This window comes from Equus asinus, chromosome 21, assembly GCF_041296235.1.
Source record: "Equus asinus isolate D_3611 breed Donkey chromosome 21, EquAss-T2T_v2, whole genome shotgun sequence".
NCBI classification, from domain to species: domain Eukaryota; kingdom Metazoa; phylum Chordata; class Mammalia; order Perissodactyla; family Equidae; genus Equus; species Equus asinus.
This window is the reverse complement of record NC_091810.1, coordinates 83,012,433-83,038,042: the sequence shown is the minus strand read 5'-3', so window position 1 is coordinate 83,038,042 and position 25,610 is coordinate 83,012,433. Positions and strand designations below refer to the sequence as shown.

General features: G+C 41.8%; 1 protein-coding gene across 2 annotated transcripts in view; it reads right to left on the bottom strand.

Moving 5' to 3' along the window:
* The window catches only part of PCCB (propionyl-CoA carboxylase subunit beta), a 75,278-nt gene extending 56,090 nt beyond the window's left edge, over positions 1-19,188 (bottom strand). The window contains exons 1-5 of one of the 2 annotated variants that reach the window (XM_014828689.3): positions 18,920-19,188; positions 16,441-16,560; positions 15,350-15,418; positions 12,620-12,676; positions 10,769-10,882 (exon numbers count right to left, since the gene is read on the bottom strand). In XM_014828689.3, the coding sequence (XP_014684175.2) occupies positions 10,769-10,882; positions 12,620-12,676; positions 15,350-15,418; positions 16,441-16,560; positions 18,920-19,102 (543 nt within the window). In that variant the 5' untranslated portion in view covers positions 19,103-19,188. The remainder of the gene's footprint in view (positions 1-10,768; positions 10,883-12,619; positions 12,677-15,349; positions 15,419-16,440; positions 16,561-18,919) is intronic. The other variant, XM_044754936.2, reaches the window with a different exon arrangement.
* Between the last annotated feature and the right edge of the window lie 6,422 nt (positions 19,189-25,610).

Below are 25,610 nucleotides of genomic sequence, written 5' to 3'. Positions count from 1 at the left end.
TGAGATACTTAGTCAAAATCATACACAGAAAGCAGAATGGTGCTTGCCAGGGGCTGGGGACAGGGGGTAATGGGGAGGAACTGTCTAATGGGTATAGAATTCCAGTTTTGCCAGATGAAGAGTTACGGAGATGGATGCTAGTGATGGGTGTAGAACGTCATAAATGTATTTTATACCACTGAACTGTACATTTAAAAATGGTTAAGTTGATAAATTTTATATTATGTGTATTTAACCACAATAAAACAAAGTTGAAAAAAAGTTATCCATATTTTGCAAAAAATATCAAGCTGGGTGGACTTCCAGCTGCGGCAGAGTGGAGAGGTCAGAAAACACTCTCCTCGAAAAAGAACTAGAAAACTGGACAAAACTGTCAAAAACAAACATTTCAGGGTTCTGAAATCAGACCAAACATTAACAAATTGAGAATTTTTTATTAATGAAATGCCAAACTTGAGATAAGAACATGAGGAGTCTGTGGCATTCTCAACTAAGGTTGCTACTATTGCCCACATCCTTCAGGGTGAGAGAATAACACTAGACAGTAATTCAAATCCACAAGAAACAAGAGCACTAAAAATGGTAAATACGTGATTAAATATATAACACTGTTCTCTCTTCTTAATACTGTTCTCTCTTCTTAATACTTTTAAAAGACAAAGCTGTTATATAAAGCAATAATTATAACACCTTGTTGTTGGGCTTATCACCTAAGAATATAACAATAATGGCACAAAGAAAGAGAGATAAAACAGAGCTATAATGGAGCAAATTTTATATTTTACCAGAACTCAGTAACATTTTGAAGTAGATTACGATCAATTAACATACATATTGTAACCCTTAGAGCAACCACTAAAAAAACAAAAACCAAAAAAATAGTTCAAAAAAAACAGTCAGAGAAATTAGAAAGGTACATTAAAATACGTGTTTAATATAAGAGTTGAGAGACATCACAAAAGATGATGAAATAGGAAGCTCTAAGAATTCATCCCTCTACCAAAACAACTATTGAGCTGGCAGGAACTGTCTCCAGCAACCATTTTGGAACTCTGGAGCGGAACTCTTGTAGCGTCCAGGGAAGAGTTTCAAGAAGAAGCAGGTAAATTTCAGTCAATTCCCGAATCTAGAATAGCACATACCATCACGCACCCTACAACCCTGTGGCAGGTAGCCACAGGGACAGGCAGCTTGTGTTCCTAGAGTGGCCAGCTCATGTCAGGGTGGCAATAAGGACACCGTCCTCCAAAAATCAGTGTTCTGTGTTTTAATTACTGATCATGGCTTTTGATCACTGAGGGGCCAGCACAGAGGCTGGCCATTGTTTCAAGTTTGAAAGACTCAAACAGCTTCTCAGCTGAAACGGGATTTAAAGAGACAGTTCATCTCTTCTGGGAGGCAGACATTTAAGAAAATCTTTGTCAGATCACTGGTTGACTGCAGAGACGTGGAACTAAAACTTCAGGGACAACACTCAACATGGAACATATTTTGCAAAATAGCTGGGAAAAGTCACAAGTGGACAGATTCAGGCCCCAACAAGCAAAAATCAGCAATCTCTGATGAGTCGGAGAGTTAAATTTCCAACATTACAAACACAGTACTCAGAATTTCCAGTACCCAACAGAAAATTACAAAACATGCAAAGAAACAGGCTAGCGCAGCCCATTCACAGGAAAAAGAATTTGACAGAAACCATATCTGAGGAAGCCCAGACAATGGACTTGTCAGTCAGAGATGTTATACAAACTCTTAAATATGTTCATTGAGCTAAAGGAAATCATGGGAAAAGAACTAAAGGGGGTTGGTGGCAGAGCAGTTAAGTTGGCACGTTGAACTTTGGTGGCCTAGGGTTTACAGGTTTGGATCCTGGGTGCGGACATGGCACTGCTTGGCAAGCCATGCTGTGGTAGGCGTCCCACATATAAAGTAGAGGAAGATGGGCACAGATGTTAGCTCAGGGCCAGTCTTCCTCAGCAAAAAGAGAAGGAGTGGCAGCAGATGTTAGCTCAGGGCTAATCTTCCTCAAAAAAAAAAGAACTAAAGGGGGGCCAGCCCCATGACCAAGTGATTAAGTTTGCACGCTCCGCTTTGGTGGCCCAGGGTTTCGCCAGTTTGGATCCTGGGCACAGACATGGCGCCACTCATCAGGCTATGGCGAGGTGGCATCCCACATGCTACAACTAGAAGGACACACAACTAAAATATACAACTATGTATTGGGGGGATTTGGGAAGAAAAAGGAAAAAAAAAAGAGAACTAAAGGAAATGAGGAAAAGAATGTCTGAACAAAATGAGAATGCCAATAAGGATAGAAATTATAACAAGAAATGAAGCAGAAATTTTGGAATTGAAAAGCACAATAACCAAACTGAAAAGCACACAAGAGGGGCTCAAGTACAGATTTCAGCAAGCAGAAGAAAGATTCAGAGAACTTGAAGACAACTGAAACTATCTAGTCTGGGGAACAGCTAAAAAAAAAAAAAAAATGAAGAAAAATGAACAGAGCCTGAGGCACCTGTGGGAAAGCATCAAATGTACCAACATACACAGTATAAGAATCTCAGAAGAAAGAGGCAGATAAAATATTTGAAGAAATAATGGCCAAAAACTTCCCAGATTAGATGTAAGATGTGCATATTCCCAACCAAGAATCTCAGTGAACTCCACGCAGGATGAATGGAAAGAGATCCACACCAAGACATATTCTAGTCAAACTGCTGAAACTTAAACACAAAGAGAGGAATTTGAAAGCAACAACAGAGAAACAACTCATCACATACAAGAGATCCTCAATAAAATTAACAGCTGATTTCTCATGAGAAATCCCAGAGGCCAGAAAGTAGTGAGATATGTACGGTCTTGAAAGAAAAAACTCAAATATATTCAGCAAAACTATCCTTCAAGAATGAAGGAGAAATTAAGATATTTCCAGATAAACAAATGCTGAAGTTTGCTCGTTTGCAGCAGACATGCCATACGAGAAACGTGATAAGGAGTCTTTTAGTCTGAAATGAAAGGACACTAGGCAGTAACTTGAAACCATGAGAAAAAATAAAGAACACTGGAGTAAATGCAGCTTCCTAAGTAAATTTTAAAAAGACAGTATTACTGTACTTTAGTTTGGTTTTTAATGTCTCTCTTCCTCCTATATGATTTAAAAGGCAAATGCACAAAACAATTACAAATCCATTAATGGGTATGTATAAAGATGTAATCTATGATGATAACAATATAGAGGAGGAGGGATGCAGATGTACACAAGCAGAGTGTTTAATACTGAAGCTGGAAAGGCACTATTCAAATCAGATTGCTGTAGATTTAGGGTGTTTATTGTAATCCTTATGGTAATCACTAAAGAAAAAAAAAATGAAAGAAGTGAATCAAGATGGTACACTACCAAATAAAAAAAAAAAATCAACTAAATACCTAAAAAAGCATTAATGGAGGAATTGAGGTAGATGTAACATATGGAAAAGAAATAGTTAAATGGCAGAAACACCGCCTTTATCAGTAATCACACTAAATGTAAATGGATGAAATTATTTTATTAATATAGATTGGTAGATTTGATTTAAAAAGAAAGAATCTACGAGAAGCCTTACTTTATTTACTTATTTTTTTTTTTCTGACGTGCCAACGTTTATTTGATGACTAGCAAAGCTTCTGAACTTGTCCTTCAGGCTTGTTATTCTGAAGGGTGTTTGACCTTCAGTCATGTAAACATTGCAAGGCATTATTACCAGACTTCTGGGTCTTGGCTCCATAGTGAGCACTGAAAGGGAAAAAATGAATGTAATAGAAACAGGAACTTTGGGCTTTTTTTCTGCTTGTTTCTTCTTAAAGCTATATGTGTTTTCTGGCTTCCTATACATCTGCAGGGCCTTCAGTGAATTATGGTACATCCACATAATGGAGTATTCGGCAGCCGTGAAAAAGAATGAGAGCTCTTTTGATGTAGTGATGCGAAATGATCTCCAGGATATATCATTGAGTGAAAGAAGCAAGAGTGGCTAGTATGCTCCCACTTGCATTTAAAAAAGAGGACAGTGAATGTGTGTGAGTACATTTGTGCAGGCATCAAACATTTCTAGACGGGTACACAAGAAAGCGACGATGTTAATTGCACTGAGAGAAGAAACAACTAAGGAGCCTCACTTTAAATATGAGGACACAAAAAAGTTGAAAGTAAAAGGGTGGAAAAAGGTATTCTATACAAAGGTAACCAAAATAGAGCTGGGAGGCTATATTATTGTCAGAAAAAATAGACTTCAAAAAGTTACAAGAGACATAGACATACTGATAAAAAGTTCAACACACCAAGATATAACAATTATAAAAATATATGCACCTAACAACAAAGCCCCAAAAATATATGAAGCAAAAATTGACAGAATTGAAGGGAGAAACAGACAGGTGCATAATAATAGCTAGAGATTTCAACACCCTACTTCCAGTAATAGACAGAACAAACAGAAAGAGGATCAGTAAGGAAACAATGGACTTGAACACAACAAACCAGTATGCATAACAGACATATACAGAACACTCCCCCCAACAAGAGAATACACATTCTTTTCAATTGCACATGGAACATTCTCTAGGAGAGACCACATGTTAGGCCACAAAATAAGTCTCAATAAATTTAAAATTACTGAAATCATACAAAGTAACTTTTCCAATCACAATGGAATGAAACTAGAAAAAAACCTGGAAAATCAACAAATACATTAAAATTAATCATAATATTCCTAACTAACTAAAAGGTGAAAGAAGAAATTACAAAGGAAACTAGAAAATGCATTGAGATGAATGAAAATGTAACATGCCAAAACTTATGGGATGTAGCGAAAGCACTGCTAAGAGGGAAATTTATAGCTGTAAACGCATATATTAAAAGAAAGTATTAAATCAATACCTGACTTTCCAGCTTAAGAAACTGGGGAAAGTAAAAGAAAGCAAGCAGGAAGAAGGAAATAAAACTTGGAGCAGGAATAAATGAAATCGAATATAAAAATAGAGAAAAATCAATAAAACCGAAAGTTAATTCTTCAAAAAGATGAACAAAATTGACAAACTTTTAAATAGCATGACAAGAAAAATTCATACCACTAAAATCAGAAATGAGAGGAGACATCACTACAGAAATAAAGATTATAACAAAATAATATGAACAACTAACTGTATGGCAACAATTAGGTAACTGAGATGAAATGGACTAATTCCTATAAAAATACAAACTACTGAAACTGAGTTGAGACGAAACAGAAAATCTGATAAACCTGTAACAAAAAGATTGAAATCAGTAATCATAAAACTACCTACAAAGAAAAGTCAAGGCCCAGAGGGCTTCACTGGTGGATTTTACTGAACATTTAAAGAAGAATTAATGTGAATCCTTTACAAGTTCCTCCCAAAAACAGAAGAGGTGGCAACACTTCCAACTCATGTCATGAGGCTAGAATTATCATGATACCAAACCAGAAAAAGATGTCACAAGACTTAAGAAGGCTGAAAAAAAATTCAGAGCACCAAAAAATTAGAGAGAAAAAAAAGACAACACAAGAAAAGATAACTACAGACCAATCTCTTTTATTAAGAAAGATTCAGAAGTACTCAAAAAATAGTAGCAAACAGAACCCAGCAGCCTATAAAAAGGATTATACACCATGAACCAGTGAGATTTAGCAGAGGAATACAAGGTTGGTTTAACATCCAAAAAATCAACGAATGTAACACACCATATCAACAGAACAAAGGACAAAAATCAAATGATTATTTCAGATGCAGAAAAAGTATTTGACTAAATTAAACATCTATTCGTGATAAAAATACTCAAACAAGAAGTAAATGTGAACTTCCTCAACCTGATAAAGGGCATCTACAAAAAAAACCCAGTCAGTTAACATCATATTTAATGGTAAAAGAATGAATGATTTCTTCCTAAGTTCAAGAACAAGACAAGGATGTCCACTTTTACTACTTCTATTCAACATTGTACTGCATGTTCTAGCCAGAGCAATTAAGCAAAAAAAGAAATAAAGGGCATCCAAATTAGTAAGGAACAAGTAAAACCATCTCTATTTGCAGAAGACATGATCATGTATATAAAAACTCCTAAGGAATCCACACACAAAAACATTTACAGCTAATAAACAAGTTCAGCAAGCCTACAGGATACAAGATCAAATATATAAAAATCAATTGTATTTCTATACACTTGCAAAGAACAACTCAAAAGCAAATGAACAATTCCATTCACAAAAGCATCAAAAATAATACTTAGAAAGAACAAAAGAAGTGCAAGACATGTATGCCGACAATTACAAAATATTACCGAGAGAAATTAAAGACGACCTAAAGAAATGGAGAAACATTCCATCTACATGGAGTGGAAGACTCAAGGTGTTAAGAAGTAAATTCTAGGGGCCGGCCCTGTGGCCAAGTGGTTGAGTTCGCGCGCTCTGCTGCAGGCGGCCCAGTGTTTCGTCAGTTCGAATCCTGGGTGCGGATATGGCACTGCTCATCAGGCCACGCTGAGGTGGCATCCCACTTGCCACAACAGGAAGGACCCACAACCAAGAATATACAACTATGTACCGGGGGACTTTGGGGAGAAAAAGGAAAAAATAAAATCTTTTAAAAAACAAAAAAAAAAGAAGTAAATTCTAGCCAAATTGTCTGTAGGCTCAATACAGTTCCTATCAAATCTCAGCAGCCATTTTTGTAGAATTGACAGCAGATGAAAAAATTTATATGGAAATGCAAGGGACCAGAATAGCTGAAACAATTTTTAAAAAGAACAAAGTTGGAGGACTTTATCCAACTTCAAAACTACCAGAAAACTATAGTAATCAAGACAGTGTGGTTCTGATGTAAGGTTAAGGACAAAGATCAACGGAAAGGATTCAGTCCAGAAATAAACCCTTACGTTTATGGTCACTTTTCCACCAAAGTGCCAAGACAATTCAATGGGGAAAGAATAGCGATGTCAACAAATTGTGATGATACAAGGATGAATTTAGACCCTGACCTCACACCATAGGCAAAAATTAACTCAAAATGGATCACAGATTTAAGAGAGCCAAACCTATAAAACTACATAAAGAAAACATTGGTCAAAATCTTCATGACTTTGTATTGGGCAGAGTTCTTCAATATGACAATAAAAGCATGATCCATGAAAGAAAAAGTGATAAATTGGAATTCAAAATTTAAAACTTTGCACTTCAAATGCCACCATTAAGAAATAAAAAGGCAGGGCTGGCCCAGTGCCTGAGTGGTTGTTTGCACGCTCTGCTTCAGTGGCCCAGGGTTTCACTGGTTCGGATCCTGGGTGCAGATGTGGCACGGCTCGTCAGGCCATGCTGAGGCAGCATCCCACACAGCACAACCAGAAGGACCTACAACTAAAATATACAACTATGTACTGGGGGGATTCTATGTACTGGGAGAAAAAGCAGGAAAAAAAAAGAAAGAAAGAAAAAGGCAAGTCACAGACGGGGAGAAAATATTAGCAAATCATGTCTGATAAAGGACTTGTACCCAGAATATGTGAAGAACTATTCTTACAACTTAAAAGTCTAATTACAAAATGAAAAAATGATCTGAATATACATTTCAGCAAAGAAGATATACAAATGACTAACGTGCGTGAAAAGATGCTCAACATGATTAGTAAGCAGGGAAAGGCAAATTAAAACCACAGTGAGATACCACTATATACCACCAAAATAGCTTTAACAGAAAAAACTGACAATACTAAGTGTTGACAAGGATGTGAAGAACCTGAAACCCTCAATACGTTACTTGTGGTAATGTAAAATGGTACAGTCATTCTAGAAAAAATTCGGCAGTTTCTTAAAGTTATAAACTTGTCAGACTCAACAATTCCACCATTGGGTATCTACCCAAGGGTTGTGAAAACATGTCCACACAAAGAGTTATACACAAATGTTCATAGCAGTGTTATGATGGCCAAAAAGTGGAAACAACCCAAATGTCCATCAACTGGTGGATTGATAAACAAAATGTGATATATCCATATAATATATTATTCAGCAATAAAAAGGAATGAAGCACTGATACAAAATACAATATGAACAAACCTCAAAAAACATTACGCTAAGTGAAAAGAGTCAGATGAAAACACTGCAGACAAAAGGCTGATCAGCCGTTGCCTAGGGCTGGGTAGAGACTGAATGCATACAGGCAGGAGAGAGCTTTTTGGAGGGAAAGGTCGCAAAACTGCACTGTGGTGATTGCACAATTCTATAAATTTATTAAAAATCATTGAATTGTATGCTTACAATGGATGGATTTTATGGTTTATAAACTACACTTCAATGAAAAACTTCTTTAAAATGTCAGTCATGGTGGACCAAGAAAAATTGAAGAAATGCTCCAGATTAAAGGAGATTAAAGAGATATGACAACCAAAAGCAGTATTTACTCCTGGTTTAAATACTAGCCAGGAAAAAAAAAAAATAGCTGTAGAGGGGCTACATAGGGATCATTTGATAAAATCTGAATAAGGACCATGGATAAGAATAATATTGACGAATCAGTGTTAAATTTCCTGATTTTTATTACTGTGTACTCTGGTTATAAGAGAACGTCCTTGTTCTTAGGAAACACAACGAAGGATTTAAGAGAGAAAGAAGGCACAATCTCCAATTTACTCTCAAATGTTTCAGAAAAATATAACATGCAAATATGTATATACAGAGAGAGAATGATAGAGCAAATGGGCAAAATGTAAATAACTGGTGAATGAGGGTAAAGGACATATGGGAGGCTCATTGTACTATTTTTGCAGTTTTTCTATGAAGCTTGAAATTACATCAAAATAAAGTTACAAAGAGGGGCCGAACCAGTGGCGCAGCGGTTAAGAGTGCATGTTCCGCTTCTCAGTGGCCCAGGGTTCGCCGGTTGGGATCCCAGGTGTGGACATGGCACTGATTGGCAAGCCATGCTGTGGTAGGCGTCCCACATACAAAGCAGAGGAAGATGGGCATGGATGTTAGCTCAGGGCCAGTCTTCCTCAGCAAAAAGGAGGATTGGCAGCAGTTAGCTCAGGGCTAATCTTCCTCAAAAAAAAAAAAAAGTTACAAAGAAACAAAAAATAATACAAGCAGGAAGAAGTGGGTGGAGGTATAGATATGACAAGCAGTATTAGTAAGCAAATAATTAACCAAAGCAGATCTTAAAATCACTAAAGCCTATGCCATGAAAATAAAACAAAATCCCACTGCCCCATAAAGATGTGTTAGACTACATGATATTCTAAAATCCCAACAAGCTCTAAAATGTGGTGGTTTACTGCCACTTCTCTTAGGGCCACCCTATCTTTTGTTTCTAACACAGGGATAACTTCCAGGCTAGGGGCCAAAGCAGACTTTCCAGGCCTAAGCCAAGCCACCCAAAGAACTAATTCTACCCAGTGGGTTATTCCTGGAGCGTAAGTTTAAAGATTCAAAAGTAGGTATAAGGCGGGGCCGGCCCAGTGGCTAAGTGGTTAAGTTTGTGCACTCTGCTTCAGTGGCCCAGAGTTCACAGGTTTGGATCCCAGGCATGGACCTATGCACTGCTCATCAAGCCATGCTGTGGTGGCGTCCCACATACAAAATAGAGGAAGATGGGCACAGATGTTAGCTCAGGGACAATCTTCCTCACCAAAAAAAAAAGGGTAGGTTTAAAGGGGCCAGCCCTATGGCCTAGAGGTTAAGTTCAGCACACTCTGCTTCAGCAGCCCCAGATCAGTTCCCCCGGCACAGACCAACATCACTCATCAGTGGCCATGCTGCGGCAGCAACCCACATACAAAACAGAGGAAGCTCAGGGCAATTCTTCCTCAAGCAAAATGAGGAGGATTGGCAACAGATGCTAGCTCAGGGTGAATCTTCCGCAGCAAAAAAAAAAAGTAGGTTTAAGATCTACAAAGTGGCTTCTCAACTAACATAAGTACTTCCACAACTAGCAGAGTATCTTATACAAAGTAAATACACATTTTTCTGACTGATCATAAAGGGCAGTGGCCAGGGATAAAAACCCTGCAGGCCAGGGGATGACAAGAACAGCTGGCCTGATTATAAACAATGTCTGCCTGTCTCTTTCCTTCCTTCTCCCTCTCTTTCCTCCCCTCCCTGGAAATGCTGATCTGTCTCTTTTCTTGGGTTTCCATCCGGCAGTCTGTCTCTCTCACCCCAATCTCCCTTACTGTATCTCTCACAATATACTTTCTACTTCAAATAATACACTTATTTTTGTGTTTCTCCTCATTTCTCTTTCTTGAATTTTAGTCTGTAAGTAAGCAAAAAGATATCTGAAAGGATGTTCACGAAGTGTTTATGAATGGTGGCATTTGGGGTGATTTTTTCTTTGCTTGAACTATGTATAATGATCTTGTAGTGTTTCAACCAAAAAATAAAAAGCATTGCATTTTTCAATTCCCAATTCTAGCAAATCAGTTCATTTTAACCTTTTATATTCCCTCTCCCTTGCTTTTGAAACAAGAAGATAAATATTTAAGTGACTTTCCCTTATGAATGATATTTTTGTTTTCCCCTGAGTGGCCCTCTAGGAGAAAAAAAGAAAACCCTCCCATCTGCTCTCTCTTGCTTTTCATCCACCCTTCATACCACCCCCAGTGACACAGGAAGGAGCCACAGAACAGACACAAAGGGGCAGAGAACAATGAGAAGAGATGGGAAGCTTTGACCAGCATGCTGTTCTTTTACTCTCTGTTCTCTACTGACAGGTTTCTCACCAGAAAGATGTCTGCATAGCCAGCCAATGACTCTACTCCCTCTTGGATCCGTGCTCCCCCAGAGTCATTCAGTCCAATCACTGGAGCCCCCACCGTCAGGGCCTGGTCCATGATCTGCGACAGCAGAGAAATCTTTGTGAGACAACTGATCCCGTTATCAAAAACAGCATTTACAAAGCACCACAGTGTTTTCTAGAAAATGTTCTGCATGCACTTTTCAGAACAGGAGGAACACTGGCTTCAATCCTGTGATGGCTGGGTACCTTCACGGAGGACAGAGAACCAGATACTTAAAGGGCTGATTAAACTCCCCCGCCCCGCCGGGGCCGGCCTGGTGGCGCAGCAGTTGAGTGCGCATGTTCCACTTCTCAGTGGCCCACGGTTTGCTGGTTTGGAGCCTGGGTGCGGACATGGCACCACTTGGCATGCTATGCTGTGGTAGGCGTCCCATGTATAAAGTAGAGGAAGAAGGGCATGGATGTTAGCTCAGGGCCAGTCTTTCTCAGCACAAAGAGGAGGATTGGCAGTAGTTAGCTCAGGGCTAATCTTCCTCAAAAAAAAAAATTAAAGCCCCCCCCCAAACATCCAAAAGCCAAAGCACCTCCCATTAGCAGGGTATGAGACTGCTCGGAGTAACCCTTTCTAGAGCCACAGGCCCAAGCTATAATATTTTTTAGCAGTCAGTTTTGTTCCCAGTTACTCTTTTGAAAGAACTGATAGTAAACAGAATGGCAAAGTAGTACTTTTGTGAAAGTAAATGTGGACCCATCTGTTAATGTGAGGCCAGGCCCAGGCCTGCTTTCACTTCTAATGAGAGAGATTTTCCTTATGGGTCAGCAGTTCACAGCCTAATGAGCAACATTACTAATAGCCCTTGACAGTTTACAAAGCACTTTCACTTTCATTATCTCTTTTATCCATCATAAGAGGCAGTAAAAAGAGAAAAATTAGGAAGGTTTCAAAGTTAAGTGAATGGCCCAAGGTCTCAGGGGTAATATATAACAGGACGACATCTGGAATCCAGGTGTTCCATTATCGAGGGAAGCTCTGCCCAGCCACTACCAATCAGCTCACCTTTAATTCCAAAATTCTTCAGATATGATCTACACTTTTATTCATCTGCACACCATCCACCTCTGGCAGGGCTTTTTAAATACCACCATGTAATCCTTGCACTGCTCTTTACCTTTTTAGCACCTAGACTCTCCGCTGAGACCACGGGTTCTCTACCTGGGGTCCTCAGAACCCCAGGGGTCTGTGAATAGATTTCAGGGAGCTGATGAACTTGGATGGGAAAAAATTTACATCTTTACCTTTATTAACTCTAGCTGATCTATAGCATTTCCTTCAATAATGAATACAGGCAAAAAAAAACCACAATAGTATTAGATATATCTCTGACTTTGTCATTAATAGAAGCCATAGATATTTTTATGTCACATTAAAGTTGTTGCAGATATCTTGAAATATCACATTCACTCATGCCTACTTTGAAATTACAGCAATTTAGATCCACTGCTCAATCCTGTTAATTAACGCACTAATAAGGAAGCACATTACAAATGTGATTCTTTTTTAATATTTTTAATCCTTTGTAATCCTACATATTTTATTTTATGCATGTAAAAAAATGACAGTCCAGGCTTCACCAGTCTGCCAAAGGGATCCATGGTACAAAAATGCTAAAAAACTCCTACCCTGGACTGAAGATAGCGTCAGATCAGCAGCAAATCTTGCACACCTCTGCCCCATCCCACATACCCAGCTCAGTGTCTCGCACTCCAATGACACTCAACATGCACTATGTGCCTGATGAAAGTACCGGATTTGTTTTCAATATTAAATACTTACTTTGCAGATCTTTTGGGCATGTGCTCCTGACAGACTGCCTCCAAAAACTGTAAAATCCTAAAAAGGAAATAATTAAATCAACATAAAATATGGTGACTAGCCAGAGATAAAGAGCCAGTCGGAGGAGGAAATGGAAATTTCAGATAAAAGATCCTAAAAGATTGTCAGAAGTTTAAAAATTAAGAATAAAGTCTGACTTATAAATTATTCCATAGAATAGTGAATAAAATATCTTAGAGGGAGTTCATGTATTGTCAAGAGCAAAAGACCTAGCATTTGCTCTACAAAAATGATTTGTGATTCCGAGGAAAGGAAAACTGTTCATGCAGAATTAATCCGAAAAAATCAGATTCAATGGATGTCAAACAGTCAGGCATTTCAACTACTAGGAAACATTTGCTGTTTTGACAAGGGAGGTGAAAAAAGTGAATGGGAGCCCTCATGCTTCCTCTTGCCTATGGATTACCTTCTGATGTAAAGGGCTTCTTGCAGGAATGACTTCCTTCCTAAAATCCCCTCAAAAAGACAGTGGGGAATTCAAAAGAGACTCAGCCTATGAGGACAAAAAAGGAAGAGGCAACACAGCAGAAGAGACTGAACAAATCTGAGGGAAACTGAAAGCACAAGAAGAATATCTGACTTGGAGGGAACAAATGGAAGCCCACACACCTGCAGGAGTAACCACAAGGAGGGGCAAACCAAGAACCATGGCAAGTCGGGGATGAGGAGGGGTGGAAAACAGATTGATACAAAGTTTGTGTTAGGAGCAGTTAGACCCCACAGGGCCTCTCCTTCACCTTGAGAGGAGATAGGTTTATTCTCTAAAGAAACTTAACCAGAAGGCTTCTGGACTCACAATCACCAGCCAAAAAGAAGGCAAAGGTGAGGCTGAAAAGAGGTGAGAATAGGGGCCTATACACTGAATGTTGAGGAGTGCTGGCCCCTCCCTTCCCCCTACCCGCTCCACCCCAGAACACGATACAGCCAATTATCAGGCAAGAGACTGAGGCTGCTTCTCTGGAAAAACTGAAGCGCCCCAGAAAAAATACCTACAGATATTAACATTTTGGGGAACATTACAAAAAGCTGGCTCATCACTCCCTACTCAGTATCCTTCGGGACCTATTTCAAACGCCCCACTTTCCCTAAAGCTTTCCTCAAGAGTGGATGTGATCTTCCTTTGTTCAGAGCCCAGAGCACTTGCTCGGAACCTCTCTCATCCTATCTGTACTTTAGTCACTCCTGTCCTGCCCCATTCTATCTACAAAATGATTAGCTTCTTCAGGGCAAGAACTCTGTCTCAGTTGTCATCTCCACCTCCCTCTCATCCCCACCCTACCCCGTGGGCATAAGAAGTGCTCAAAAGAATCAATTCAATGAATTTTTGTATCTGCTTAATAGTTAGAATACTGTGTCCACAAATCACAATGACTTTCTTTGTTCTGGCTATCTTATTAATGGTTCCTTCTGTACAAGTTTTTGCCTAGCTCTCATAAATTACAAAAAACAGAGATGACTCCTTCTAGTTAAGCATTTGGTAGACCCATTTATAACAGTTTTAAAACATTTCAAAGGTGATTTAATTAGCAAATGAGTATTATCTAAATACAAATTTAAAATTAACAAGCATAATGATTTTAATATCAAACCCAGAAAACATTTCAGGTTCCTAAACAAGCTCTATAACTTTAAGTCTGTAAAAGGAACTAAATATTCAGATTTATATACATATTTCCAAAACCTCTCAGAGGGGGAAAAAAACATTAAACCCAACATGTTCTTCGTGTTAGTTTTCTACTGCTGCTATCACAAATTCAGTGGCTTGAAACAACACAAATTTAACAGCTTACAGTTCTGTACTGCAGAAGTCCTACGTGGATCTCAATGGGCTAAAGGGCTCTGCTCCTTTCTGGAGCCTGTAGGCCTTTTCCAGCTTCTAAAGACCATCTGCATTCCTTCACTCGTGACCCTCTTCCTCCATCCTCTAAGCCAGCAACCTCAGGGCAAGTCCTTCCCAACTCACAGCACTCTGACTTTCTCTTCTGCCTCTCTCTTCCACTTTTAAGGACCCTTGTGATTATATTGGGTCCACCTGGATAGCCCAGAATACTCTATTTTTAAGGTCAGCTGATTAGCAACATTAATTCTATCTACAAGCTTAATTACCCTTTGCCATGTAAAGTAACATATTCACAGGTTTCGGGGATGGGGACTTGGACATCTTTGGAGGCCATTATTCTGCCTACTATGTTCTCCTATGGTCTCAGTGTAAAGAAACTGTACCTGTGTTGATGAAACCTGACAAAACCTGTTTGAACACGTTCATGAAAGCCCAAAACTCAGCAGCCTGTGGTTCGGAGAGTCAAGTCCCCTCTCCTAGGCTGCATCTACCATGTTCTGTCAGGCCCACACACTGCCCAGAACATGGCTGCCCTCCAGGCACACACCCAACCTGCTAAGAGGAATCTCACTCACTTGGAATAAACTCCTGGGACTTCTTACATGACTACTGCCCTGTGATCCACCCCAATCAGACTAAGGATTCTTTCTCCCCCCGAAAAAACACACAGTATGATACTCTGGACATACGCACTGAAAAACAAAGTAAATCCTTTATCTGCCCCAAACTACAGGCAAGTTTTAATTCCCCCCAAGAATGTTTTCTTCCCACATATTTTGCTCCTGGCTCTGCCCTCAAGGAATGCTCAGTCCACTGGAGTTATGAAATACCTGACTGAAGACATAAACCAATCTTCCATTGATTCGGCCCCGTCCAGTAACCACACTGTCTCCAGGAAACTACCAGAAAAATAGAAAAACGCAGGTTAAAAAACCAAAATACTTCTTTTGAATGAATTTGGCAATTATGCCCCAATGAAACACCCCCCCTCCCCCCGCCGCAAATCTACCCCAAATTCCTTAAAATTCAGCATGAAGAAAGAACATGAAGGAATCTCCCCTTCCCCCCTTCGGTCTGCAACAGCAAGCACTGGGCTACTGAGTCATCAACAGAAGTGAAGGCCACTGTAGTCTTAGGCCTCATCCTCCTTTCCAAAAGCAGAATAATCAAGAGACCCACTATGGTCACCACTACCAAATGCTCATGGGAAGGAGAAGGACATATGAAGAAACACGGTAACTTCTAAAATCCACATACCCACCCCAAAACTTAGAAAGGCAAAGCCACCATTTTGCTTGGAATCTTGGCAATTACTGTGTGGCCCATAATGGCTCAAATGCAGCCAGGCGGTTTGGTGCCAAGTTTACAAATCTTTGGTCACAAACAGCACATATGGAGACCTGAAGAAAACTGACCAAGAGTGAGTCCAAAGAACTCTGTGTACCCATGGAGAACACCCAATTAAAGGAAGAAGTGTTGGTGACTCTGACCTCAAAAACTCCAAGGCATAAAATTAAAGTGTGTCAAGAGGCAAGTGGTCAGCCTCTTGGGGTCTCTGGTGCCTAGACATACCAGACCACAACTAAAAGACATTGTCACCCTTCCTTCCAAATTTGTCATTCTATACTGCGAGAACTCTGAGCCCACAACCAGAGCCCTGGGAACTGGGCCAGAGTCACAGTGCACCAGGTACAGGCAGTGTACTCGCATTCCTTCATGTGCAGAGAGAGTAAGCAGGGGAACCTGGGGACCCCAGCAGTGCTTCTCCAGGGGCACTCCTGCAATTCCAGGGCCCTAACTTGAACATTTTTCAAGTATCCTGAGTCCCAGAAGGACTTCATTAGTCTAGTGGGTAGGTCAGAGCAGGGCAACAGCAGGAACATGCAACTTGGAGGCTCACACCACCATTGTGAACAGATACCTTATTCTTATCAGCAGCCATTCCAAAATCTGCACATCTGTGTTCCACAAACATGTCGCTCTCGATAAAACTGCCAGGGTCCAACAAGAGACTGATCCGCTCTCTGGCTGTTAGCTTTCCCTAAAATGCAACCAAAACCACTCAGTGATGTCATCATAGATAATGTGAGTAAGCAAGGAGTGCTCGTGGGAGGGCCTGGAAGACAGGTTTCTTCCGCTCACCCCATGTGAAAGCCTCTATTCCGTCAACCTGCCCAAGAGACGGGTGTTAGCAGTAGACTTCAGCCAGTAAGGAAATCAGGGCAGACAGGTGCTCCAGGAGTCACCAACTGTGCAGGGCAAATAAGGAAGTAGGAGGAGGAAAATGTGGAGAGGAGAAGTGAGGCTAAGGAGAGCCCGACCCTGGAACAAGATAACTAGTTCCACAAACACTTACTGGAGACCTAAGGAAGAATGGAGAAGCAGGAGGTGGAAAACCAAAGCAAGCTTAGTGAAAGGTCTGAGGCTACACGCCCAGATTCACAGGCTTCTTCTAGGAAACCCCACAGAAGATCACCTCATAGGGCCCAGCCCCAAGGAGACTTCCAGGACTACCTGCTCCATGGGCTTCTCCTACTGCCCTACAGGGTCCCAAAGCAGGGCCCCCAACACACGACAATGATGCTATGATACAGAGACAACCCCACAACACAGAGGGCTGAGTAGACAAGGAACGGGACAGAGAGTGCTAAACAGCTCACTTGAGAGGAGTAAAAAAAATGCTTCTTGGAGGGGTTGAGATTGGAGCCCTCAACCTATCAAGAGCCTCCATTGCTTTGGCTCCCAAGCCCTGAAACCAAGCCAAACACCTGGGCCCACTGTCCTGCCCTCCTCCCCCTGAAAAAAACACCTCAAATTGGCTACACTTTTCCCTTAAGAAAGTAGCCACAGCCAGTGAGGTTATGTTAAAACAAACAGGTAATCCTATACACTGTTGTATAAAGTAGAATAAGTTTTCCAGAAAGCAATTTGGCAACATATATCAGAGTGTTAAAAATATTTATATCTTTTGACCCAGTAATTCCATTTCTGGGAATCTATCCTATGGAAGTAGTCCAAAAATTGTTTAAAAGAGGGTGGAGTGGGGGATTTACATCAAGTTGGCCTCCTGACTAAGTCAGCTTTGGCAAAAGAGAAACAGCTTCTGGAAGTTGCATCTAAACCCAGTAGGATCTGCCCCGGAAGGGGTGGGGTGATGTTCCAGGGAGGAATTGAGCAATGGGCCCCGACAGAAAGAGTGCACGGGAGCACTGATGGGCCTTTCCAAAGAATGATGTCAAGTTTCCCTCACCCCAGACACAGCCACTCCAGGGGAGGGAGGGAAAGCACGGCTGGCAACCACAGACCATCAACCAAAATTATTCCCCAGCGTCCAAAAGGAACTGTCACCTTCAGGCTGTTATCAAGTGGGAATTTACAACATCTAAATCAACACTCACTTTAGATTTAAATAAAGGGCTGGTTCAAATCTCCTCACTCAAGGCCCCAGTCCCCTTCCCCACGCTGTGAGCTGTGCCTCAGTGCCCTCCAGAGTTTCACTTCTGCACCTTCCGGGTTGGTTGTTTCATTCATCCAGCACATTGTCGAGACGCATACACATGTCAGGGACGCACTGAGCAAGCCGAGTGTCCAAGTTCCAGGTCACCGATCTGGACCTCAGTTTCTTCTGCGATTCAACCGCCCACCCAGGCCATCTCCGAAGGCCAGCTATGATTCTTACCTCTCGCCTCCCAACCCGGGCGGTGCTGGCAGTGCCTCAGCTGCTCAGCGCAGCCAAACATCTAGAGCAGCCCGCGCGCTCCCCAAAAAGCCACCTGCTTCCGACGCCCGCCTCTCCTACCCAGGAGGTCGATGCACGCGGAGACCCTAAGGGGTTCTGCTGGCATTCTGGGGGCGAGATTCCACAAGTTCCCTGCGCGCACCACACACCCCACCCAGGTAAATGTGAAAGTCTGCCCTTGTTACTTCCCCTGCCCTTAAGCCTCGATTTTCCTGCTTCCATAATGCAGCAATAACCTACCCCACTCTTTCATGGCGCATGAGAATAGGTAGACTTTTTAAAAATCAAGCGCCTATTAGTGCTTCACTATCTATTCTACAATAAGATTGTGAGGGGAGAATTATTACTATCTGCTTTTTAGAATAAATTGACTCCTAGAGATTTAAGTAACTTGTGGAAAAGTTTAGAGCTATTGAGTGGTGAGCCGGCTGGACCCGGGCCAGGTCTCTAAAATTCCAAAGAGAACGCAGAGAGTGATAAAGCACAAAGACACTGAACCTCGTTTTCGTAAACGGCAACAGGTTCTAAGGGGAACAGCCTCGCCCCCGCCCCTCCCGGGGTCGCGAGGATTGGCTGGGAGGCCTCGGGCGCTGCAAGCCGGGCACGCTGTGATAGGTGGCGAACGCTGGGGCGGGATGGCCTGAGCCGGCGCAGGACTCACTCGCTTATGCTGTGCGTCGATGCGGCGCTGGCCTCCTCCCAGCAGCGCGGTGCGGCGCTTGTCCTCGATGCGCTCGTTAACGGAGACGGGCTGGCTGCACAGGCTGCGCACCGCGGCGTGGAGACCGCTCACTACAACGCGCAGCCTTGCTCCAGCCGCCCGCAGGCGCACCGCCGCCGCCATTTTTCCCTTGCCGGCGCGCCCCCACCCGGCGCACCTGAGTACGCAAGTGCGTCGAGCGTGGCCACTGCAGAGTCTGCGCCTGCGCAGCGTCGGCAAGGCGTTGGGAGCCTGTGGGCTGGAATGCAGGGCGCTCTTGGGAGAAAGGCCTGAGAGTTCGAGACCCGAGACCTCGCTCGGTTTGGCTCCGAGAAGTATAGGGCTAGTTCCCAGATCTTGTGCCCGCCTGCCTGCACAGAAGATAGGCTTAGTCCTTGCTCTTCTCTAGCTACCCAGACCCCTAGTTTTGTTGTCCCACTTCCTCCAGAAAATGAATAGATAACCAACGTTTTGTGTGTGTGTGTGAGGAAGATTGGCCCTGAGCTAACGTCTGTTGCCAATCTTCCCCTTTTTGCCTGAGGAAGATTGTCACTGAGCTAACATCTGTGCCAATCTTCTTCTATTTTATGTGGGATGCTGCACCAGGCCAGCCCCTAACCAACATTGTTTGAACACTGTGCTAGGTGTTGTGTTAGCCTGATTTCACAGATGAGGCAAAGGAAGCAGAGAGGTAGAGTGATTTGGTTAAGAGCCAGGCCTAAAGATGTTGTGGAGCCAGGCTTCAAACAGAGAGACATACTATGTGCCACATACTGAGCACAGGGCTCTTAACTTCTAGTGAGTAATCCTCAAAGTAATACAGCAGCTTCAGCATCGCTTGGGAGTGAATTGGAAATGCAAACTTTCAAATTCTTAGATTCTACCCCACACCTACTGAACCAAATTCTAGGGGTGCAGCCAACAATCTGTTTCAACACATGATCTCCAGGTGATTTTGATGCTTGCTAGAGTCTGAGAACCACTGCTCTAGGAATTTAGAACTGAACTCTTGGAAGCTTCTCCATCTGTTTCCCCAGCTAACAGGCAGATCTTGGAGGCAAAGAGCAAGGTGTATATTTTGCATTCTTAACCACAGAAAACTGTTGATCATTAACCCCTCCAAGCTTCACCTCACAGCCAGGGTCTTCATAAAGTCCAAAGTCTGTCCTAGGACTTTAGTGTTAATACAATTCAATTCAGCAGACATTTTTGAGCACCTACTATGTGCTAAGAACTAAGTACTTACTACATTTCCTGGAGTAGGAATTGTTCAGCTAGTTAGGCAGAGAAGCTGAGGGTCCAAGGCCTGAAGTCATGTGGCTGGACAAAGCCCACCTGTATCTGTCTGACTCCAGAATGGATGCTCTTGGCCCTGCAATTGGGTCCCTGCTTTAAGGACCTCACCAACCTAGAGAGGTAGACAGACAAAGGACTGGCCTGGTAGCACAGAGGAGAATTTGGGCAAGTCTGGCTCTGTCAAGGAGAGTATCTCTGAGAAGGTAACTGCATGCCAGGGAACAGGAGTAGTAGCATGTTCAGATTCACACACAATTGCTTCTCCAGCTTTTGGGAGAATGGTAGTAAATGACACTAGAAAGCAATAATGGAGTTAGAGTGTGAAGAATTTTGCTATGTTCAGAAATTGGGACTTGGTTTGGGATGGGAGCAGTGGGACTCCTTTCTCCCAAAGCGTTTTGCAGATCCCTCTCCTATGGCACATCTCACAATTTGTTAAGATTGTTTAGCTCTCTTCCCAAGCCAAAGGGCAGGGACTGTGGCTGCCTTGCTCACTGCTGTGGCCCCTGCACCTGGAAAAAGGCCCAACACATAAGAAGTCTTCAGAATCTATTTGTGGAATTGAATTGAGCTAGCAAACAGGCAATTGCATGTGGCTCGGGAGGTTTTTCTGCTACCCCTATGCATCCTTCCAGGCCCTGCTCAGGTATTATCTCCTCGAGGCAGTCCACCCTGATCCTCCCTATGCCTCGGTTAGGGAAAGTATTGGTGCTTTGGGGAAGCAAGGAAGTTTTTCTTATTTAACTCTGAACAATTAGTGCTTAGCAGAAGGCCCAGTACAGGAGGGATCCGTAATTGACTGTTAGACTGAACCTAAGTGCTCCTTCCAGGTAGTTCTCTTTCCCTCCCCTTCTTCTTCCTTCTCCTCCCGTCCTTCCTCCTCGCTGTCCTAGTGCCCTACCCCTGAGTACTCCATACACAGTTCTATAGATCTGTAACGTTATTCCTCCTACTTCAGATGCAAGTCCCAGCCTAGGGTGAGTGGGGTAGGAGGAGTATTGGGTATTATTACCCAATAATGGCTCTCTAGAATCCTAGCATGTTCTGGGCTGTTTTCCTGTCCCTAGTCCCCCTTGCTGGGTTGCTGTGTTTGAGTTATTTCTCCATTTTGAGATAGGAGTCACCCTGATCTGCTCATTCTAGTCTAGTCAGAGACCTCTGTCAGCAAGGATGGATGGAAGAGAAGGAAAGAGTTAGCTTGGAGGAGGTCACACGTATTTGGGAGAGTGTTAGTCTGGGTGTTCTCAGAAGCAGCACCCAGTGGGGAATTAAACATTCAAGAAACCAATTAGGGGAACCACCTCTGAGAGAAAATGGGACCACACGTGGGAGAAGCTGGAAGAACTATCAGATTGCAATGCAAGACTGACCCCCAGTCAAGGAGCAAGAGAAGGAAGAGAGCTGGCTGGCTGGGAGCTTCTTAGACTACTGTGCAGTTTTAAGGAAAATTCAGCAAGCCTGTCAAGGAGTCTTAGAGCCAAAGTATTCCTGACCTGTTTGGCTGGGAGAAAGAAGCCTGTGAGAGGTGTGGGCTCAGCACAAATTCAGTAATTAATTTTGGAACAACAGCTGGGACTCTCAGTCAATTATGCTTAGTGTCCTCTCACCTCACAGAATTTTGGGTGTTTAGGAGTAAGGGATGTGAGAGAGAAGAAATTTTGAAGAATAGTTGCCATCCATGTGGGGAGAGAGGACTTTTAAGATGTTTTTTGTGCTTTGTGAATGTACTTCTTTCCTTAGTGTTGTAAAAACTGAAGAAAAAAATGAATTACTTTATATTCACTTTTTTTTTCCTGGACTGTGTTTCCTTGACTCCTGAGACTGGGTTACAAGAGCCCTAGCTAGGGCCTGGCCTGGTGGTGCCGCAGTTAAGTGGACACGTTCCACTTCAGCAGCCCAGGGTTCACCGGTTCGGACCCCAGGGTGTGGACGTGGCACCGCTTGGCACGCCATGCTGTGGTAGGCGTCCCACATAGAAAGTAGAGGAAGATGGGCACGGATGTTAGCTCAGGGTCAGTCTTACTCAGTGAAAAGAGGAGGATTGGCAGTAGTTAGCTCAGGACTAATCTTCCTCAAAAAACAAAAAACAAAAAAAACAAAAAGACAAGAGCCCTGGCTTAAATTCTAGTTAAAAGTGTTCTTAAGACCTGGAACCTGGTTTTCCCCAGACCATACACATTTTCCAAGCCATCTTTGAGATTCCTCATCTTTTCTGACTCCTTGGGCTCTGTGAGAAATGAGCAGAGCTGGCCTGTCCCCTTTTCCAGAGGCACTCCAAGACCATTCTTCCCCCCTTGCTACACTGCTCTTCCTTTGAAGTTTTTGCCATCTGTTGTACGACACTTTCTGCACTCTGACCTCCACGATACACCCTTCTCTCCCTTGTCTTGTGATTTCCACATCAGGCTCACTTTTTCTCACTTCCCTGCTGTATTAGTCAGTGTTCTCCAGAGAAACCGAACCATTAGGATATATGTAGAGAGAGAGAGATTTATTACAAGAATTGGCTCATGAAGTTATGGAGGCTGAGAAGTCCCATAATGTGCTGTCTGCAAGATGGACCAAAGCCATTAGTGAAAAAAAAGAAATAAAAAGCATCCAAATTGAGAAGGAAGAAGTAAAACTGTCACTATTTGCAGATGACATGCTATTACATATAGAAAACTCTATATACTCCACCAAAAAAATGTTAGAACTAATAAAAAAAAATTCAGTAAAGTTGCAGAATACAAAATCAGTATACAGAAATCTGTGGCATTTCTATACACTAATAATTAACTATCAGAAATAGAAATTAAGAAAAAAAACCCATTTACAAGTACATCAAAAACAATAAAATACCTGGGAATAAATTTAACCAAGGAGATGAAAGGCCTCTACACTGAAAACTATAAGAAATTAATGAAAGAAATTGTAGAATACACAAATAAATGGAAAGATATTCTGTGCTTATGGATTGGAAAAATTAATATTGTTAAAATGTCCATACTACCCAGAGCAATCTACAGATTCAATGCAATCGCTACTAAATTCCAATAGCATTTTTCACAGAAATAGAACAAATAATCCTAAAATTTGTATGGAACCACAAAAGACCCTGAATAGGCAAAGCAATCTTGAAAAGAAGAACAAAGCTGGAGGCATCACACTCCCTAATTTCAAGCTATATACAAAGCTACAGTAATTAAAACAGTATGGTATTGCCGTAAAAACAGACACATAGATCAACAGAACACTGTAGAGAGCCAGAAATAAGCACACATTCTAACCAGACTGTTCTTGTGGGATATGTGTTCAGAACTGTGATACACTAGGTACATCTAGCTAGAATGGTAGAGGATATGAAAAGGATTTGGATTCAAAGAAGTCCTTAAGTTTACAAGAGCACTTCCGGTATTGCCTTCTTATATACCGATTCTACTACTCTTGAGGATGCCCCTTCCCATTTCAACCAAAAGAGCCTTAGTGATTCTATTTCTGGATACTGGGTTGTATTTAAGCTAAAATGCAGCCATGACACAGGAAAGACTCTTTTTTCTCATCCTCCTTCTTCCTAGACCTCTTCCAAATGCTTACAAAGTTCTAAGACAAGAGTCACAGTACTAGATTAAGAAATGTTTCTTTTCATTAGTGGCTTCTTTTTCTAACATCTTTTACTTTTATAATTCCTGCTGCATTTCTAAAAGGCTATATGAATTATGATGATTTCACAATTGTTTCTATTATAATAATTTTAAGCATTTGGTATGAATTATGCTGTTCTGAAGCAAATAAGTTTAACATCTAGAAAGTGGAAAAAATTAACTATTCATATATGCCTCTCCACTAGATTGTAAGCTTGTTTAGGGTAAGGATTGTATAATTTTTATCTCTGTGTTCCTAGCGCCCAGTGGTTTCTGATGCATGGAAGGTATTCAATCACTGAATAAACTTTGTCTCTCTTTCCTCCAGTTTCTCTGGGAAAATGGAACTATCTGACCCTCGGCACCATCACTGGAGAGAGCTTCTTTCTCTTGGAGCGTGGGAAACCTATAGGGTTTCCCGAGGGTGTCGTTGACATTTGAGTTGTACTTATTGGGGAACATCAAAAGTAGTGAAGATAAGTAGGGTATAATTCACCCCATCCAACTCCCACAAATTTCAACCTTGTGATTGATGTAAGTGTGCCCCTGAGTGAATGAGAGAAAGAAGGACGGAAGGTTGGGGAGAAGCATCTTAGAATGTAGTGCTCTGTAAGGAAAGTCAGCAAGAGGACTGAATGAAGTGATGCCACCATGTACTCTCTGATATCACACAGGGTTCGTTATTTTGCCAAGAAAGAAGGAACAAAAGAAGAGGGAGGGAGGGTAAGAGAGAAAGATAGAGAAAAAGCAAGGAAGGAGGAAAAGGAAGGGAAGGACAAGAAAGGAAAAGAAAAGCACATAACTGTTTGAAGACTTAGAAAACAGCTGCAACAACAGAACTCTCTTTACAAACCCCTTCCTTTCTTTCTTTCTTTTTTTTGCTGAGGAAGATTCGCCCTGAGTTGACATCTGTGCCAATCTTCCTCTATTTTGCATGTGGGCCACTGCCACAGCATGCTACCAACAAGCGGCACAGCTCTGTGCCCAGGAACTGAACCTGGGCCACAGAAGCAGAGCACATTGAACTTAACCACTAGGCCACAGGGCCAGCCCCACTACAATCCCTTTTATATGTAGTATAAAATATTTTTATATGTAGGAAAGGATTAAGTAAATATGATATATTCTTCACTTCTAGAATCAGTCATAGGCTAGAAAAGGCCCTAAAAAGAAGCACTGCAGTAATTAGGAGTTCGTGAAGGGTTTCTGGTGCAATGGCAGAACATGCTTTGATGACATCAAAACTGAATTCAAAGTGACACTCCACAAGCAGTGTGACTGGGAAAATCAGTTAATCTCTTTCAGCTGCAATTTTCCATTTACAAATGGCAATAATAATGCTGACCCTGTACAATAGTTGGAAGGATTAAATTATGATAGCATAAGTAAAGTGCCTATCACAGTGCTCCCTGTGAGCATGTGCTTAATAAATGGTAATCCCATTGACTCTAGTTTTGGAGGGGAGTCCAGTGTATATGGGAAGGGTAGTGTAGATGGAAACTTATTCCAGATATCTAAAAAAGAAAATTAATTATTGGAAAGAAAGAATTGTCAAGAAGGCTGGAGAAGAGTCAAAAAGCAAGTGAATCTAGAAGCAGAAAAACAGAGCCAAAGTCATGCCACAAGAACAGTCTGGTTAGGACATTGACCTAAAAACCACTGTTGCCAGGCCTTGCTGCCACTGTCCCTGGATTCTCAAGGCCATACCACCACTGTGAATAGTTTCTATATTG